Source organism: Giraffa tippelskirchi, chromosome 11, assembly GCF_054371585.1.
Source record: "Giraffa tippelskirchi isolate mGirTip1 chromosome 11, T2T-mGirTip1v1.2.pri, whole genome shotgun sequence".
In the NCBI taxonomy this organism is placed as follows: domain Eukaryota; kingdom Metazoa; phylum Chordata; class Mammalia; order Artiodactyla; family Giraffidae; genus Giraffa; species Giraffa tippelskirchi.
The window spans coordinates 111,036,224-111,049,439 of record NC_137285.1 but is presented as its reverse complement, the minus strand read 5'-3'; the positions used below and the strand labels follow the sequence as shown (position 1 = coordinate 111,049,439).

Here is a 13,216-nt window from a genome sequence, read left to right as displayed (position 1 = left end):
TAAAATCTAACACTAATAAAGGTTACATTTTTTCCCCTAATTTATGGCAATTTTGACCTGTGTATGCTGTTTTAGAAAAATACTATCACAACTATAAATATAGTTAGTTACTCCTTTCAAAGAAATATGCATGAAGCATATATATCTAGGTAGACTTCTTTATCTCATGATTTTAGCATTCACTTCATTAAAATTGATGCTTGAAACTCAGATGTATGTCTTGTTTTAGATTTTAACTAAAATTGCCCTGTCAGTCTCAAGAGCTGTGGGGAACAAATGAGACAACAGAGAGAGGTAAGAAGGAGCAAAGTGATCCAGAGCTGGTGTTAGGTCCCTAATCTGCAAAACAAGGACAGGATTATCTATATCCCTGAATTTGGAAAGGTTCTAGAGAGATAACATATGTGATAATATTTCTGAAACAGAAACACTACAAAAGTGTTTCTTGTCACAATGTTAAAAGTGGTATATCAAATTTTTTTTTAAAGCCAACTATTGCTCTGCTTTGCAAAAGAGGATGTTATAATTAGAATTTGTCCCATTCCTGTAAAATCTCTAATATGCCCACACCACTCCTGATTCAAGTTATCAATATTTTGGGAATGAGTTGACATCGGAAAAAGCACAACTGAACATGTTAGTCAACTGCTCATAAAAATAATCATACTGATTAATCAATGCTATACACTCCTTGAAAACAACAAAACCTCGCTAGTCTGTGTGCTATATAAGAAACTGGTTCATTCCAAACACACTTTGCTAAATAATTTGCTCACAGTTCCCTTACACTTATTGTTATACAGCTACATTGATCATCTGTCTGAACTTATCCTGTCTTGCAACAATGAATATCTGAATCAATTGTGTAAATAATAAGGAGCTGTGGCAACCGACAATGTGAAGCAGAAGACATACAGTATGTTTTTCATTTCCAATAAAAGGGGGCAGTATTACATCAGTGTAATACTGACACTGTTCTGAGGTTTTTGCAAAGTATGGGTACGGAGCAAGAATCTACACTTGTGAATAAATGAACAATTATGTTTTTGAATAAAAAGGAACAGGTTTAAAATGTATCTTAGTGACTGGACTGTTTTTCTATTTACTTGATTGAAAAAATATCATTTTGGCAGGAGAAATGCATATAGTTATCGAGAATCAGGTTAAGTATTCTCAAAAATCGTGGATTGAAATTTTGATTTTTCTGGAAATTATTAAAGTATATATTAATGGGAACAAAAGTCCCTAGCACACTGATATTATAAAATTTGAACATTATCATGTTGGCTATGAGCAGATACTATAGCAAGTAACTAGAGTATACAAGTTACTTTAAGAATGAAAAAGAAAAATGCATATCTTGAGTTTGTAAGAAGGTGCCTGTTAGCTTCTAACTACCCTTCTATTCTATCTTAAGAAATTTTGGCTCCAAGGAGCAGTAGGTTAATCCATTCACCTTTGGAGAGTCTCAAAGGGTGAAAATTTAATAAAATCGACAACAGGTTTGACAACCTGTCTGAGGTCTTACAGTGAAAAAGGACCTAATATTAACAGAGCATCTCTTGTGTCAGATATATGCTCTATGTATATTTTTCCTCAAAACAAGCCTTCAAGGAAAGGATAATTATCTCCATTTTATAGCTATGTTCATCGAAACCCACAGAGGTTAAGTAACTTACTCAAATAACACAGAAAACCACACAGGCTGCTTCCAAGATTAATCCTAGAAACTCAGACTCCAAAGCCCCTGCTCTTTCCAGTACACCCTGCGCTTTCTAATTCTATTACTGCTTCTGGACTAGCCACCTCTTCTGTTTCTTTGTCTATACTAGCATCATTAAATCTTCTGCTTTCTGACTGATATCTTTCAGAGCCAGAACCAGTGGACATCATTGTGAGAAGAATGCCTTACCCAGACAGAAGGTGAAACATATACAGAAAGCAGGGGGCTCAACGCCTTTCTGCTTCACTGTTTCTGTTATTTTTACCCTGTCTTATTCCATCAAAGGTTTTAGATGCAAATGTAAAAAAATACTTTGGTAAGCAATAGCTTAAATATCTTATAGAAAATAAGTAAACAAATCTGGTACTTTTCTGAAAATAGAAATATCATTGATGAAGAACTAGGAAAGCTGAGATTTAATTCCTGCTCTGACACAAATTCACTATGTGATCAAGCATAAGTCATGTTCTTTCTTTAGGTCTCAGTCTTCCTGTCTGTGAATTGAAGGTATTGGACCAGATCAAATGTTATGTTCCCTCCAGTTCTTTCACTCTATAGTTTTAATCCCACCAATATACTTCAGAGGCAGATAGAGTGTGATAATAGTGTTCATGGTAGCTCATTCTGACATGCGATGAGGTCAAGAATTTTTCTTAAGAGATTCTCAGAAGATGAAGGGAACAGCAGTTCAGGCCACATGTGTATAGATGTGCAATCAGCCTATTTAGGGTAACTCTGATCAACAGGTAATCAATCTACTGGCTCCTCAAGGTTATTAAGATAACCAAAATAACCAGATATCTAAGTTACATCATACCTATGTAGGAACGTACTCTAACCAATCACTGAGTCAGCATTCAAACACTAGGGAAGTCAGAAAACTAATGAAACGCGCTTTTTAACACTAAGAAGGCCCACCCTACCTTGCCTCCCTCCTAGCCAGATGTCCTTAGCTTAGCTCTAAGGACATTTAGAAGCAGCCTATTTAAAATTCTGTTGTGTATTGTCATGACTAAAATACTCTCTATCTGAGAAAGGTCAAAACAACAAAATTTAGTTAAGAAGTTCACCTATAATATGATCAAATTGCCCTGGCACTGTCGTAGGTTGTTCTTGCTGCAGAAAGTTAAAACCCAGGGAAGAAACTTAGACTTCTGCTGGCAAGACATTCATGATCCATGCACAGCAGCTATTTTGAAATGATGGAGCATGAAAGCTCCTAAGGCGCCGTTACAGTCTATTGTCCCTACAATCTATGTATTTAACAGACCCTAAATGTCCTGTTACACAGTCAACCAGAACAACTCCATTGGTGCCGTTCTGGCTGATCAAGTTAACAATGTTTCATTTCAAAGTGTCAATATAGGAGTTTACCCAGTAAAGTGAAATATATCATAGGTCAACATGTATTCATATGGATGTATATGTAATTCTGTATGTATTATAAGGGTTTCCCAGATGGCTCAGTGGTAAAGAATCTGCCTACCAATGCAAGAGACATGCATTCAATCTCTGGGTCAGGAAGATCCCCTGGGGAAGGAAATGGCAACTCATTCCAGTATTTTGCCTGGAAAATTCCATGGACAGAGGAGCCTGGTGGTCTACAGTCCATGGGGTCGCAAAGGGTCAGTCAGGACTGAGCAACTAACACTCACTTTCAGGGCTTCCCTGGTGGCTCAGCAGTAAAAGAATCTCCCTGCAATACAAGAGACTGAGGTTCGATCCCTGGTTGAGAAGATACCCTGGAGAAGGAAATGGCAACCCACTCCACTATTCTTTCCTGGGAAATCCCATGGACAGGGGACCCTGGTGGGCTACAGTCCATGGGGTCACAAAAGAGTCAGACATGACTTAGTGACTAAACAACAAACCCCTGTGTCTGTGAAGTAAATATCCCCCTCAGTTATGAAATACACAAAACATGTTCTATATACATCTAATGTTAGTAAATATCACAAAAACAACTCCACGAAAGAAATTGTGATGTACTGCCCAGATTCCCCTTCAGGACTGATTTGTTTCCTCACCTGTAGGGAATGTTTTGCTCACCCTCAGCTGTTGGCCCTCTTTAGCATCGCCTCAACTAGAGTCACACCTCACCCAAGGTTAAGTCCCTTTCCCAGGGCAGCCCTCATCTAATGACTGGTTCACACAAATGTATGAAAGCTCACTCCCTCCATCCAACTTGGGACAATTCTGAATGGACATGGCAGTCTCAAAGCTTCATATGAGGTTGACTAAGGCCTTGGATGAGACTGTATCAAAGTCTGATTCTGCTTTCATCCTTTCCCTTCCACAGGTGGCAATCAGAAAGAGCACCCCCTACCCCCATAAACCTGCTTGCTAATCTCCATCTCAGGCTTCCCCAGTGGCTCATCAATAAAGAATCTACCTGTGATGCAGAAGACTCAGGAGACCTGGGTTCAATCCCTGGGTGGGGAAGATCCCCTGGAGGAGGGCCCAGCAACCCACTCCAGTATTCTTGCCTGGAGAATCCTGGCAGGTTCCAGTCCATAGGGTCGCAAAGAGTCAGACACAACTGAAGTGACTGAGTATGTATGAGCACACAATCTTCATCGCACAGTCTGCTTCTCAGGGAACTCAAATCTGTGACACGCTCATTTTTAAACAATGTCCAGATATGAGTGTGATGAGGTATGCTTTATAAATTGCAAGGTATTGTGACAGAAATACTGAACAATTCTCTAAAACTGTACTATGGTTTACAAGAATAAAGTCATAAATCTAATTTATGAATCTTTACATTTAAGGAAATCAAGATAATTCCAAAGATGACAATTTTGAAGAGAGTTAAACTGAATTTGTCACAGTCTATTTTACTAATCTTATTGTACATTATATATTTATCTTGTTTGATCTCAGAAGATATGATTCTCAGGAGAAAAAGTAGTGTTGTGTGAAACCTCATAAAATTAAGATGGATATTTTGATTATAAGAGAGCCAAGTCTACCATCACAGCAGTCCTTTAATGTCATTCTTAATTAACTCTTCTGCAGGAAATGAACCTAAAAAGAATAGATACTGGATCTAGGAACTAGACAAAGCCTGTGCTTAGTTGCTCAGTCATGTCCAACTCTTTGAGACCCCATGGACTGGAGCCTACCAGGCTCCTCTGTCCATGGGGATTCTCCAGGCAAGAATGCTGGAGTGGGTTGCCATGCCCTCCTCCAGGGGATCTTCCCAATCCAGGGATCAAACCCAGGTCTCCTGTATTGCAGGTGGATTCTTTACCGTCTGAGCCACCAGGGAAGCCAGACAAAGCCTACACATCCACAAATACACGTTCAAAACAGTGACATTATTTGAGAAAGAAATCATGTAAAGGAGAGCTTGTGAACACAACAGCCTTGAATATAATGGACTTTTCCAGCAACCTGAATTCAATCCCTATAAGGTTATCTACTGAGACAACTCCCTTCAACTGGGAAACCAGGGTTTTCTGATTCTGTAGAAGCCATTTTGCCACTTATCTCCAGGAGCTCAATTACATTGTGTGACATATTTCAGGACAAGTTGAGATTTATTAATTTTCAACCTTAACCTAATGTCTCATCTCTCACTGGTGGCTTCCAACACAAAATAAGGTGTTATTATTTCAGAGCCTCAGACTTCTTTCCTCCATATGAATTAAGAAAAGTCAATGAGAAATACTTAAAATTAACCCAGAGTGTTTGAAGTTAGAAGAGTCTTAAGCTTGAACTTGAATCGATGATATAAATTCAACAATATAGGGTCACTGTGTCAGACAAACAGAGTCACTGCTGGAAGGAATGGATGTCCAGTGTCAATTTACTACTTAGGTTTAGTGCAAACATTTCAGGATGTCGCTATTCTAAGCCTACTTAATGTGACAGAGGGGCTTCACTGAAAGGCAGAGTTGCTGTAACAATACTGAATTTATTTCTTATTTTCCCCCCAACCTAAATGATGTACACACATCTGTTTTAAATATTCTCTATGTTAATATTCCAAACAAAAATTCTAGTTTTTCATTAGAAATATTTTTCAAAGAAATATTTTATTCATAACATTAATCAAAAGCAAATGATTCTCTATAATTTAAAAACAAATGTGATTATTGAAAGGGCTTCCCATGTAGCTCAGTAGTAAAAGAACCCACCTGCCAATGCAGGAGGCATAGGAGACACAGGTTCAATCCCTGGGGCAGGAAGATCCCCTGGAGGGGGAAATGGTAACCCACCCCAGTATTTTTGCAGGGATAATCCCACAGATAGAGGAAGGCTACAGTCCATGGAGTTGCAAAGAGTTGGACATGACTGAGCTTGACTAAGCACACACACGTGATTATTTAAATAACTTGTTTTATTGTGGAATAAAATTTCTGAAATATATTAATTCTAAATATATTTATTTAGTCCAGTGATATTTCAACTACGGGTAATTCTGTCCTCCCTACCCCCAATAGGGGACATTTGGTCAGGAAGCAACAGTTAGAACTGGACATGGAACAACAGACTGATTCCAAATAGGAAAAGGAGTACGTCAAGGCTGTATATTGTCACCTTGCTTATTTAACTTACATGCAGAGTACATCAAGAGAAACGCTGGGCTGGAAGAAACACAAGCTGGAATCAAGATTGCTGGGAGAAATATCAATAACCTCAGATATGCGGATGACACCACCCTTATGGCAGAAAGTGAAGAATAACTAAAGAGCTTCTTGATGAAGGTGAAAGAGAAGAGTGAAAAAGTTGGCTTAAAGCTCAATGTTCAGAAAACTAGGATCATGGCATCTGGTCCCATCACTTCATGGGAAATAGATGGGGAAACAGGAGAAACAGTGTCAGACTTAATTTTTGGGGCTCCAGAATTACTGCTGATGGTGACTGCAGCCATGAAATTAAAAGATGCTTACTCCTTGAAAGGAAGGTTATGGCCAACCTAGATAGCATATTTAAAAGCAGAGACATTACTTTGCCAACAAAAGTCCATCTAGTCAAGGCTATGGTTTTTCCAGTGGTCATGTATGGATATGAGAGTTGGATGGTGAAGAAAGCTGAGCGCCGCAGAATTGATGCTTTTGAACTGTGGTGTTGGAGAAGACTCTTGAGAGTCCCTTGGACTGCAAGGAGATCCAATCAATCCATCCTAAAAGAGATCAATCCTGGGTGTTCATTGGAAGGTCTGATGTTGAAGCTGAAACTCCAATACTTTGGACACCTCATGCGAAGGGTTGACTCATTGGAAAAGCCCGTGATGCTGGGTAGGATTGGGGGCGGGAGGAGAAGGGGACGACAGAGGATGAGATGGTTGGATGGCATCACCGACTCGATGGATATGGGTTTGGGTAGATTCCAGCAGTTGGTGATGGACAGAGAGGCCTGGCGTGCTGCAATTCATGGGGTCGCAAAGAGTTGGACACGACTGAGCGACTGAACTGAACTGAACTGAGCAATGTCTAGAGACATTTCTGGTTGTCACAAAAGGAGGGGTGCTACTGGCATCTAATGAGTAGAAGCCAGATTAGCCACCCATGACAAAGAATTCTCCAGCCAAAAATGTCAATAACACTGAGGCTGAGAAACCACGATCTAACTTAATAAATCTGAAGTTTCTATAGCTTTGTGTATGAACTCAGTTAGAAAGGAGTTTAAGTATGTAACTTGGTCAATATGCCATCATCTGAAACATCTAACTCTGCTTTCTTCTGCTGACCCTTCTATCATTGTTATGAGGAACTCATATCTGTGGCAAAAGAGCTCATGTGTTCTATATATTCAAAGATCACCTGTAATTTAGCCTAAAAAGTATGGGAAACATAAGAAAGTGCCCACTCTGTACCTGAGGCTTTGCTAGGTATATTCATATATATTTTATTCTATTGTAACCCAGATTACTACCCTCACATTACAGATGAATAACTTGAGATTCAGAGAAGTTGTTCAACTTACCAAATGTCACGCAGCTGGCAAGTGACAACTCAGTGCCTACCACTCCAAGTGAGAATATATACCTTTAAACTCATTAATACTTCCCGCACATGCAAAGAAAACTTCTGAATCACCAACAGTAGTTAATGCGGTGAGAAGGGTAATTAGCTTTTGACCATACAACTGTATTATTAGAAATTTTAGTAACCATATATCACTTTCACTTGAAAACCAATACATTTTAAAAGACTTACATAAATCACTGACATCCTTCTCATACTAATTTTAGGATTCACCCTTGACAAAAGTGTAAAGTAGGAGATGTTCTCTGCTGCATGTATCCATTCTCTTGCTTTTACCCCAATTTCCTACTCAGTAGTTTCCTGAGAAACAGATATGCAGGTCAAGCAGCAACAGTAAGAACCAAACATGGAATAACGGACTGGTTCAAAATTGGGAAAGGAGTATGACAAGACTCCATATTGTCACACTGTTTATTTAACTTATATACAGAGTACCGGAGAAGGCAATGGCACCCCACTCCAGTACTCTTGCCTGGAAAATCCCATGGACAGAGGGGCCTGGTGGGCTGCAGTCCATGGGGTCGCTAAGAGTCGGACAGGACTGAGCGACTTCACTTTCACTTTTCACTTTAATGCATTAGAAAAGGAAATGGCAACCCACTCCAGTGTTCTTGCCTGGAGAATCCCAGGGACGGGGGAGCCTGGTGGGCTGCCATCTATGGGGTCGCACAGGGTTGGACACGACTGAAGAGACTTAGCAGCAGCAGCAGCATACAGAGTACATCATGTAAAACGTCAGGCTGAATGAATCACAAGCTGGAATCAAAATTGCTGGGAGAAATGTCAACAGCCTCAGATAGGCAGATGATACCACTCTACTGCTAGAAAGTGCAAAGGAACTAAAGAGCCTCTTGATGAGGGTGAAAAAGGAGAGTGAAAAAGCTGACTTAAAACTCAACATTCAAAAAGCTAAGATCATGGCATCTAGTCCCATCACTTCATGACAAATAAATGGGGAAAAATTGGAAGCAGTGATAGATCTTATTTTCTTGGGCTCCAAAATCACTGTAGATGGTGACTTCAGCCATGAAATTAAAAGATGCTTGCTCCTTGGAAGAAAAGCTCTGACAAACCTAGACAGTGTATTAAACAGCAGAGGCAATACTCTGCTGACAAAGGTCCACATAGTCAAAGCTATGATTTTTGCAGTAGTCATGTACAGATGTGAGAGTTGGACCATGAAGAAGGCTGAGCACTGAAGAATTGATGCCTTCAAACTGTGGTGCTGGAGAAGAATCTTGAGAGTCCCCTGGACAGCAAGGAGTTCAAACCAGTCAATCCTAAAAGAAGGTTTCTTTGTAGCTCAGTTGGTAAAGACTCTGCCTGAAATGCAGGAGACTTGAGTTCAATTCCTGGGTTGGGAAGATTCCCTAGAGAAGGAAATGGCAACCCACTCCAGTATTCTTGCCTGGAGAATCCCATGGACAGAGGAGCCTAGCAGGCCACAGTCCATGCGGTCGCAAGAGTCAGACACAACTTAGCGACTAAGCTAAGATGAATCCTAAAGGAAATCAACCCTGAATTTTCATTGAAAGGACTGCTGGTGAAGCTGAAGCTCCAATACTTTGGCCACCTGATGTAAAGGGTGGACTCAGTGGAAAAGACCCTGGTGCCAGGAAAGATTGAGGGCAGGAGGAGAAGGGGGTGAGAAAAGATGAAATTGTCGGATGGCATCATTAACACAATGGATACGATATAACGGATATGAGTATAACCAGACATAGAATACAGAGCAAACATGGAGTCTGAGCAACAGGGAGATGGAGCAAAGTCCAAACAAACTCCAAAAAAAATATGCTCGAATTCCAGGAGATAGTGAAGGAGAGGGAAGCCTGGCATGCTGCAGTCCACGAGTTAGCAAAGAGTTGGACACAACTTAGTGACAGAACAACAACAATAGTCCCTATGCATAGCAGGCCCCAAGTGTATAAAAGTTTATGGCTTATCCAACACCAAAAGGCTCACCATTCCCCCAGATGATTTCTCTCTTACTTTATGAGAACCTCCTGCTAAAAGGATCAATCAAAGTAGGGGAAGGGGAGTTAAGTCATTATTAATTTAATGTAGTAAATTAATATATTTACGTAATCTATTTTTCTATCTGTAGGAAACTGGGTCTTTGCAGATATAATCAAGTTAAAGTCACACTGGATTAGGGTGGACCTTAAATTTGATAAGTGATGTTCTTAAGAAGAGGAAGATTTGGAGACATGGGGACATACAGAGAGGGAAGACAGCCATGTGAAGAGGGAGGCAGAAACTGGGGTGATGCAGATACAGGGTAAGCAATGGCTAGGATCACTAATTCATCAAATAATCAGCATTTTCCACCCATTGTATGACAATAACCTCTCAACTGGTCTGCCTGTTTCCTTTCTTAGCTTCCTGCAGTCTGCTCTCACACATTTGGCAGAAGGACCCTTTTTATATGTAAATCAGATCATGTCAATGCCCTGGACAAAACTAATGTAGGAATTCTCATCAGACTCAGAGTGAAACACACCTAGTCCTTCCAAGGCCTACAGGTCTACCACACTCTGCCCCAGGCTATCGCTTCCCTTTAGGTCTTCCTTCTCCGCCTTTCCTCAAGTTGCTCTTGCTAAGTTGGTCTCCTTGTTGCTGGTCCTACACTCTAAGGGCCTCTAAGCCTATTGTTCCCACTTCCTGGATGCTCTTTACGAGGCCTGCATGGGGCTTCTTTCACTCTCTCTATTACGTGCCACTTCCTCAGAGTCCTTACCAGCCTACCTAAAGGAACAATCCTGTAACTCTGTATTTCCTTAACTTGCTTCTATTTCTCTCATAGCAATGATTTACCTCCTCATGTTACCAACATTATTCATTATGAATTTGTTTATTTCTTCTTCATCTGTGTTCCCCTATCAGAATGTAAGCTCTATGAGAATAGAGATTTTTGTCTCATTTGTTCACTGTTGTATCTCCAGTGCCTAGAACAGTGTCTATTACACAATAAGCACTTGATGAATAATCTGATGAATCAAAAAAATAAATGAATGCATTTTGTAAGTTGCTCTGCTTTCTGTTTTGCTCAGGCTGATAGGAAACTTAGTAGTAAATTCAATGATGAGTTATAATAATGTATTAGCCTTCATTGTGAGTATATATGCTTTTTAAAAATATTCTGATAGTCTGTAACCTCATATACCCCTTTTATTATATTTCTAAACCTTTTGGAATGGGACAGAAAAACACCAGTGGCAGGGAGTTTGGGTGTCTGGTTAGGTACCTGAGAGGCAACCCACACTAAGAGGGAAAAGGTATATCGGTTAATCAGCAGTAATGCTTAAACATAATGCAAGACAGTCCTCAAACTAGAAGCCCAAATCTTTGGCTGCAGGTTGATGCTTTGGAGCCTGGAAAGAGCCATATAAAAATGAGTCAATGGGTCTAGCAGAGCCAGTGAAGGAGGGAAGCAAGTTTTACCTTTTCATTCCTGCAGTTGTTCAGCCCCATATTATTCAGGGTGGACAGTTTCCCATCAACACCATGTGGCTGTTGCTGTTGTTGCTCCCGCTGGATCTGTTCTCGCATCTTCCGAGCCTCCTGAATAGCTTTCATCACTGTATCCTGATCCCCAAACAGGGCAGGAGAGTTGAGACTGGACAGGATATCTGCATACACAGGATGTATTATTAGAGGGTTGTAAGGTTAAATGCTTAAAAAATACTGCTACTATCCACTCCCCTGTAGAACACCACATTCTCTGAGCAAGGAAGGGGCTCATTTGCTATTAAGAAAAATGCGATAGACCACAGAAATCCAGGGTAACTGCGATGTGCTGGCTTTTTTGTTTTTCGTTCTTGGAGGATAACCTAGCATTTCAGTTTATCTGGACTCTGTTAACCCGCTTCCTCACAGATGAAGGTTCCTAGATTCCTATATATGTATACACACACACACACACACACACACACACACACACACACATATACATATACCTTTTCTGGCTATATCTAACAATTAGTGGGAGAGTAGTTGGGATGAAAGTGGTAGGAAGGGGCACAGAGACATCTGTGCAGGCTGTCCATTATATTTAGTGTGCTAATGCAGGAAAGCTGTTTCTGGCCCAGCCAAAAAAAAAATCTGTGAGGCTATAGGCATCCTTTAGTGATATCTGTATCTGTGTGTTCATACGTCCACTGCAGGAGAGAGGGAGTGGGAAGGAATACACCACACTCTCCATTCCCCAGTCACTGGCTGGTTAATGAAGCTTTCCACTCATGCTGCCTCAGTTACTTACCAAGAGAATGACAACCCGTTTCCTACCCACAACCTGAACACCCACTGCTCTGTTTCTCAGTTCCCTGTCTTCTTGATAGTGAGGCTGGATGTGTGGGAATGGAATTTATATAAGGATAAAGCTTCAAGTAAAGTGAAAATATTTACTTTCATTATATTCCATGCAGCAGAGAAGGACAAAATTCAAAATTAAACTAAATTTCCTCTATATCTTGCATTTTATTGTAGGTTAAAATTGATATTTTAGATTAGCTTTTCCAATTTTAGACAAAAAGAAGGCAACTGACTGATAGATTTCAGCTGCTGTGATAAAGTTTAATGTGATCAGCTTGTGTGTTTCCTGGTATGAGCATTTCATAGCACATGTATGTGTGTGTGTGTGTGTGTGTATCTGTGTGTGTGTATCTGTGTATGTGCACACACCTCACAAAGACAGATGGGACAGAGGAAACCAGACTATGATCAAGCTCACGTCTATGTGTATGCAGTACATGTGCTTATGCACTCGAGTTTAGAAAATATTCCCAACGCTACCTATGGAAAAGTTTTAGAAAGTTAAACAGCCACTTTTTAGGAAATAGAAAATCTGTATCTTTAGCTCTGAAGCTTTTCTGATTAAAAAAGAAATTCCATCCAGTATTGTGTGGCCAAGGGTGCTATTACTTCAGCTCATTTCTAGTTCATGATCTAAGGAATACACTCTACTAAGATATAAACTCCGAAAGAGCAAGGGCCTGTGATACAGTCATTTTTGTCCCTCACTATGCTAAGTACAGAAAACAAATGCTTTCCAAATTAAATTTAGAAGTGGTTTATAGGAGGCCCATTTCATGATCAAGCCTATTATTTATCCTCATGTTGGCTTTTTTTCCCCTCATCTCACAACTTTCAATAATCCAGTGATCATATTCACATGCTGGGAATGATTCATTTCTCTTTCCCACAGTGATCCCACTGACTTGGAGTGAAAATCTGTGGGCCCCTAAAAGAGTGTCCTGACTCAAAAAGAGGATAGACTGCTGGATAGATCCTAATGTCCCCAGTTTCAATGAGGAAGATTTACATCTCATCATCAGAAGAGTCACTTAAGATTCAGCATTGTTCAGCAAACATTCCAACTATGAGTTTACAAAAGGACCACTGAGTTATACATGAGAAGACCTGGATTTTAGTTTTGACTCTGCTAATTAATAGCTACATGGCTGTGGGTGAGTCATTTTATCTGTAAGACAACAGT

The 13,216-nt window shown here is 40.1% G+C and overlaps 1 protein-coding gene across 50 annotated transcripts in view; it reads right to left on the bottom strand.

Annotated features, from left to right (window-relative positions):
- SOX6 (SRY-box transcription factor 6) overlaps positions 1–13,216 on the bottom strand; it is a 671,664-nt gene that overhangs the window by 67,845 nt on the left and 590,603 nt on the right. For all 50 annotated transcript variants that reach the window (XM_081541518.1, XM_081541528.1, XM_081541535.1 and 47 more), the window contains one exon: positions 11,164–11,351. In XM_081541518.1, the coding sequence (XP_081397644.1) occupies positions 11,164–11,351 (188 nt within the window). The remainder of the gene's footprint in view (positions 1–11,163; positions 11,352–13,216) is intronic.